Here is a 7,500-nt window from a genome sequence, read left to right as displayed (position 1 = left end):
TCGTAGAAGGAAATCGTTATTCTCAGATCCGCGTTCAAGGTCAGCACAAAAGCAAGCGAGCTTAAGCGAGGCGACGTCATAAGGGTGGATATAAGGATCTGTGTTAAGGGTTTGGGTGAACACGGGTAGGGTATGTGGTTGTGAGGGAGAGGATTTAAGAGTGACCGCAGGAGGATGAGGGTGACTGAAGGCAAGGGCACAGAAGGATGGATGGGCCGAGTGAGTCATTCGCTAAGGATCCAGGAGAGTGAACAAAAGTGAATTCAGGGATCTGGATGAGCGCTAACGTGAGTAATGAGGTACCTTCTGACGACGCCCGAGGAACCAAGGTTGCCCTATGCAGTCTTAAATGGGCGGCTGCACGACGTCACGGGTAGGCATACGCCACCCTCCGACGCCAGGCCTCCCAGGTTGCGTCCTCACGCTTCGACCTCAGAATCACATCCTCTGCGCCGCGCCTTATATCTTTTCTAGTCCCATGGCCCAAAACAGGAGGAAAAGGAGACAACCACGTTATCAAACGTCTCAGTAACGTCTTCGGATCACAGTCTTTGACGCCCTCCACTAAACGTACCTTCTGAGACGCCAGTCGGCACGACTTCGCTTGCGTCTCAGCGAAAAGCCGTATATCAGACGCCCCCGAGTCGAGCGACGCTGCTTCGGACGGCGGCTGAGCGAGGTGAGCTTCTGCTGCTAACTAGTGGCAGCTCACCACATCCAGCTCGATGGCGGGGGCGAGGGCGAGGGCGGGGGCGTCCGGACAGGAGTGATTCCTCTTCCTGACTCACGTTCCGGGCCCTCGCAGGCCCTCCTCACTCCCGCCTCAAGAAGGGTGCAATTACCACGCACTTGATTGCACCAGCGAAGGTCACGCGTTGAGAGCCCGCTCCAGGGCGAAAGGTTTCTCTTGAACACTCGTGAACACCGTCGCGGCGAGAAGCGAGGACGACGATCACATGATCTTCAAAGGCAACATTGCAAGCAGTTGCGAGCGAAGTTGCATAGCAATCCTCACAGGGCTCGAGTTCCTCTGCAACTGCACGAAAGCGACGGGGTTTCCCAGTGTGTGTGTGAGGCCCCTTCGCCTTAATGGCCCTGAGTTCGTGATGGATCGAACAACACCTTTTTTTAGCATCTTTTCTCTTTTTTATTTTACTGTCTCTTTTCCCCTCTTCCGCCTTCACTCTCTTCTTCTCCCTTCTCATGTTATACATTCCCTTCGTTCGGGGTTTTCTCTCTTTTGTCCTTCCTTCTCCCTTCTTTTGTCGCCTGAAGATTTTACTAATTTCCTCTCCATCTACGTACCCATTTCCCTACTGTCGCCTAATTTATCTGTCTTTTCTTTCTTCTTCTCCCTACTTATTTTGGTTTCGTTCGCCTGCTTCCTCTCACTTCTTCTCTCCTTTCTTATTTTTCTTGCGTTACCCTACTCCTGATTTTCATCTTGTTTCCTTTCTTCTTCTGTTACTCTTCATTCTCATTCTATTTCTCCTTTCTCTATTCTTCTTCCTCTTATTCATCCTCTTCCAAGGGGAATATATGTTGGTGGCATGTAGATTTCCAGAAGAGAGTCATGTATTGCACGGGAGATGGGGAGGGAGGGGGTGAGGGGATGGGAGAAGGGGTGGAGAGGCCTCATCGGGGCCGGAGGGAGGGGGTGAGGGTAAGACCTCATTTTATTCGTGGCTTCCGTGCTTTCCAAAAGCGGATTAAACACAAGGGGATTTATGCAGTCCAGTCGTCTATAATCTATCAGTGTGGAACACCTGACTGATCTAGAAAACCACCATTATTTTCTGATTAAACTGATGGAATAAGATCAAGTCTGTAAAAATGCGTGACGGATCCGAATTCTTGCCGGAAATATCTGCTCTAATCATCCTTTGCTAATTATCCCTCATCACCGCCCTCTTTGCAGAATTCCTTGCTTCTTCGAGAACCTTCGAGACAAAGAGGATCATCCACACAAGGTGTAATGTGGACGACGCAGAGGCCCCTCACCTGCATGCCGTTGTAATTGACGAGGGAGAAATTTCCACGCACGAGGGACTTCGTTAAATGCCAGTTGCAAGCGGCAAAGATATCCAGTACGTCATGCGTTAACTACCACGAGCCAAGTTGAGTTCCACGAGCTAATCCGACGACGACAAGATAAACGAGGAGAGACCAGCGTCGTTTGAAGTGCTGCAGACGTCGAGAGACTCGTGTGCGGCGGCGGTGCGAAGTGAGGGAGAAAGCAAAGCAGAAAAAGAGGAAACGCGCTGCATCGGTCAAGGAAGAGAAAGCTGAAAGAGTAAGGAAGAAACCGATTTTTTAAAGGGGGAGAGAAAGAATTAGAGGAATAAAGTATAACCAGATACAGGCATTGCCAAATGAAGACACCAAAGGGAAGAAAAAGAATGAAAGGAAAAGATAAATACTGAGAAGGAAAAGAAAAAGAATAACCAGTATGGAATAAATGAGAGCGTGTGTGGACAAAACAAGACAGAGAAAAGGAAGGAAAGAGAAGAATTTAAAAGAAATAAGGCGAGAGAAAGCAAAATTACATATTTAGTATTATACATACGCAAGGCGTGCATGGGCAAAACAAAGAAAAACGCAAAGGAAAGAAAGAATTTCAAGAATGAAAAGAAAAAAGGGAAGGAAAAAAAAAGGAAACAGAGATAGGAGAAACACGCAGCCCAAATCACACACACGAAGGGTATCAAAACAACAAGAAAGAAAAAAGGAAGGGATACAGATAACAAGGGAAGTAAATGCAAGAAACACGGATATATTAAGAAAATAGTTCATATACATGCACATACAAAATGAAAAAAGGAATAAATAACTGAATAAGGAAACAAAGACATGGCCGGAGGAACGGCTAACTAAACACGCAGTCACCACACTCTGGCTTCGTGCAAGGGCGCAATTATCCGAGTGTCGCAAGCAAAGGTCGAATCTCATACATATACATACACATAATCCGAGCCTAACGGGAGTGCATTTAGACAAAAGAGCATCGGCAGGGAACGGGGTCAGCGGGTCAGAGGAGAAAAGTCGCGGGTTCGAAAGGTGTCCAACAAAAAAGTGAGAGAAGGGAATAAATGAAAAGAAATAGGAATAATGCATGTTTTGTGTATGGCTGAGTTGATCTTTAGATCTTCATCTATCTACCAGTCAACCAGTCTACCTACCTACCTATCTCTTAATCTATCTATCTATCTATCTATCTATCTATTTTCTATCCCCATATATATCCAGTCCCCCAGCCTACCTATCTACCAGTCCGCCCCTCCCTCAGCCACACCCACTTCCCCGCACAGGGACAGCCGCCCCTGAGCAACCTCTCCCCGCGACCCAAGGAGCCGAGACTTACGCGTGGCTGATGCGTGTGTGTTCGTCCATCCCGGCAGCGCCTCGGGCCATGCCGCGCCTCACATCACAGGACTCGCGGCTCCTGAGGGCGAGGGGACGGCTCGTCAAGGATGCAGTGACGTGTGGAAATATGACGATGATGGGGATGACGGTGGTTGTCACGATGGATTCATAATGATTATGACAGTGGTAGTATGTATGATAATCATAATGACAGAAAATTATGACCATCGTAATAATTATAGTGACAGTAAATAGTAATAATAATGATAATAATGATAATAATAATAATGATAATAATAATGATGATAATAATGATAATAATACATGATACTAACAATAATATTGATAATAATGAATTATTATAAAGAGTAATGATAATATAAAAAATAACGATAAGAATCCTGATAATGGTAAAATAATGAGAATAAAACAATCATGGCTCAGCTGCAACAATAAGACATGAATTACGAAAAACAGTTTCATTACAGATATTATACCCAGAAAAAATCATGACACATCACATGTACACGAACGAAAAACTGAAAACTGGAAAGTACACATTAATTGTGACTTTAGTATTGATGATGATGACACCAGATGGAGCAGTGTTGTAGTGTTGCTAGAAATCTCAGGCACAGACATAATGAAATCAATATTCATAATCTTGTTGATTTTATGTATTAGAATAAAGAGAGCACATCATCATGTTCGTGTTGTCACAAACGATATAGTGAAGTGCGCAGTCATGAACGAAGCCAGTCGATACCTTGACTGTTATTTACATGTAGACAGGATAGGTCTCCTTGCGCAGAGATATTCGCTGATTTTTTTTTTCTTTTCCTAATCCTGCCTCCATGCCCGCGTGCGAATGCAGTCGCAAAAGCACACACCCAGGAAAGAAAAAAAGAACGTGAATGGAAGCTCGCTTTCTTCCGGATTTTAATATTGAAATATCATAATTTTACCATGATTATTTGCTTTTGGCAGAGGCGAAGGTAACGAAAAGTTCGATTGTATTTTTTGGACGAGTAAATTATTTTCGTGTGTTGCTTGCATGATATTTGCTTTCGACTGTTCACCGTCAATGGCAAGACGACACGCGAGGGGTAAACATTGTGTAGGCATCGGATTGATTCGTGGCTAATGAAAGGAAATGGCAGTCTTATCTCGGGAAATTCCGACATTATTCAGACGACGGTATCTCTTAATTTCCTAAAAGGAGAGAGAAGGAAAGAGAGAGAGAGAGAGAGAGAGAGAGAGAGAGAGAGAGAGAAGAGAGAGAGAGAGAGAGAGAGAGAGAGAGAGAGAGAGAGAGAGAGAGAGAGAGAGAGAGAGAGAGAGAGAGAAGAGAGAGAGAGAGAGAGAGAGAGAGAGAGAGAGAGAAGAGAAAGAGAGAGAGAGATGAACAGCTCGCGAAAAAAAGAAAAAAGAAAAGGACAAACATACCCTGATGCATAGGCAAGGCAGATCGGATCAGAAATCAGAAAAGGGGAAGGCAAAACACACCACCCACAATACCAGGTACCGCCCCCCTCCCCCTTCCCTGCCTCTCTGCCTTTAGCCTTCGCTAAGCCCGCCCGAATGCGCCGCGGAGCCCAAACGGTCTCGGTTCAATGTCAAGTTCAAGCAAGGTCATTGGCACGTCTACTTGGCTCCGTCTGGCGCGCAAGTCGATCTGTCATGACCTTGGAGACGCTGTGACGGACAATGAGGGAAAATGCTCTTTTTGAAACATGTAATTAGGCGGTGAAATTTGGAACTGTAGGCTGGATCATACTTTATAATTTAAATTATTAAAGATCACTGGAATTTCCCAACATTACCAGGTACATGAAGCAATAAGGCTTTACATTTATACCAAAGATACACTCTCTCCTTTCCCTCCCACTCACTCACTCTCTCTCTGTGGTCCCTCCTTCCTCTTTCTCTCCCGGAAGTTTCATTGTTATAGGTTGGCAGGGAGAAGACCCTTAAAAACCATAAAAGTCAGTACCCGTTATAAAGGAGTGACCTTATATATTGTATATGTTCTTTGTTATATTCTAAAGTCTTATATACTGTTTTCAGTGATTAAATTATTCAACAGCGAGCCAAATAAGTCGACCGAAGTATCTGAGGCATCTATTCTAGTGCGTGTGAGTAACTTTTTTTGCTGTTTTCGATTATTGGTACCAGATATTTTTCAAGGTTACATCGATGCCAGAGCTATTGAGAGAATTTTGAGGTATTGCATGGCGTTTTGGCTTGAAAATATATGTTTTTGTAATTGGTGATGTATACCTTTACATTAAAATGTTCACATATCATCTGCCCAATAGCATAATGCTATTGTTATCTTTATCATTATTGGGTTCCGTACAATTGTCATTAATCACTATCATTATCATTATGATTATCGCCTTTATCATTTGGCAATATCCTCGTTAATGTCATCATCAATTTTTCGATACCTACCATCACCACTATTATTCTCTCATATGTACAAATCTTTAAAACAAACACGAACGTTCACACACGCAGACACACAACACACATACACACACACACACACACACACACACAAACACACGCACACACACACACACAAAACACATGTTAGACAAGGTGGCTATCTTCTTTACACACATAAGAATTACAGCACCGCATTATTCACAAAGAAAACGTCTTAAATTAAACTCTTACTTACCCCTCGGGTGCAATTGCTGTCACGAGACAATTATAGCGACCTTGAAAAACTGGGTAATTGCAAATGGAAAAGTTAAAAAAAAATAGTAATAATGCATAGGAGGAGGATGCGAGTGGGGGATATTATAATTAGTAAAATACATAGACACATGTAGCATCCAGCAATACAGCAGCGGAATAGCGTGTAAACTCTACGGATAGAAGACGCCGCATTTAACTTACCCCTGCCGAGTTCATTTTACATCAGGGGTATTGTGGGACGTGGGTTCTCTCGCGGGATTTCTTGTTGTGTTGAAGTTCGTGGAGGATGAGAGAGAAAAAATATATATCATAATGATGGCTACGTAAAAATCGGAGGAAGTGAGGTCAATATACGATAGGAAATTAGTCTATCAATGACTGGCCTTTGGTTCTAGTGTCCGTATATTTCTTCCTGTCTACATCCCATTCTTCATCGCAATTACTACTTTATTTTAGGCTTTCTCTCCCTTGTACTTCTTTATTCTCGTATCTCCATATCACTCTCACTTCTATATTTTCCCTAACCTTATCCCGTCTCTCAGTATTTTCGCCACCAGATAGACCCATCCTTCGTCATCTTCCCCTTCTCTATTCTTCGTTATCTCCTCTTCCCTTTTTCCACAACATCTACGGCTTTCCTCTCTGAACCTTCCTTCTCACGAAATCCCTCTACAAACCGTGGCAGCGTTCGTGTGATGGCGCAGGCGATGTCACGAACGAGTGTAAATTTTCATCGATAAACCTCTGCCTGTCCCTGATTGCGTCGCAGCGTCGGTCTGGTTCCGGAAAGGCGGCGGGCGGGAAAGAAGAAAAAGGAAAAGGTAAGGACATCTTGTTCACGTACCTTCTGGAAAGCGAGTGTGAGGGTGTGAGGAAAGGTAGTAACGTGTGAGGGTGAGTATGCCATTGAGGGTGGTTAAAAGGGATGCAAAAAGGATTTTCTTGAGAGGGATAGAGCCTTGGCAAAAGGGGAAGAAATTATAGAACTTAATGTGCGAGGCACTGATGAAGAGCAGCCTATAGATATATTGCTTCATTAGGGGACAAAAGTATGAGGAGTAACTACTTAATGATCATGAGAAATGAAAAATGAAGGCAGGTGACCCAGAGGTGGAAGTGTTTGCAGGTGATGACGTCACAGAGTCACGTCACACGCTACTTGGGGAAATGAAACTCGCAATTGCGTCTTCATAAAGCCCCGACGACCGATTTCTCAAAAGCGTTGATCCTCTCTGATAGACGAGCTGTTTTTTGCTATATCATTATGTAATTTCACTGGCTCTGATGACCACAGAAATCTCTACCCCCCCCCCTCCTCCAATATACTGCCCCACACATGCAAAGGTACTCCCGAGAGTTATATATAATTCCCCTTTCAACTTTACCTTGACTGATGTGCAGTCTGACATCTAGAGGCCAATTCCAGAGCCT

The 7,500-nt window shown here is 44.0% G+C and overlaps 1 protein-coding gene across 1 annotated transcript in view; it reads right to left on the bottom strand.

Moving 5' to 3' along the window:
* The window catches only part of LOC119575645, a 9,445-nt gene extending 5,854 nt beyond the window's left edge, over positions 1-3,591 (bottom strand). The window contains exon 1 of the mRNA XM_037923276.1: positions 3,362-3,591. Coding sequence (XP_037779204.1) covers positions 3,362-3,591 — 230 coding nt within the window. The remainder of the gene's footprint in view (positions 1-3,361) is intronic.
* Between the last annotated feature and the right edge of the window lie 3,909 nt (positions 3,592-7,500).

Source organism: Penaeus monodon, chromosome 7, assembly GCF_015228065.2.
Source record: "Penaeus monodon isolate SGIC_2016 chromosome 7, NSTDA_Pmon_1, whole genome shotgun sequence".
NCBI lineage: Eukaryota > Metazoa > Arthropoda > Malacostraca > Decapoda > Penaeidae > Penaeus > Penaeus monodon.
Note: the sequence above shows the minus strand (reverse complement) of the source record. Positions and strands in the feature narration are given on the sequence as shown.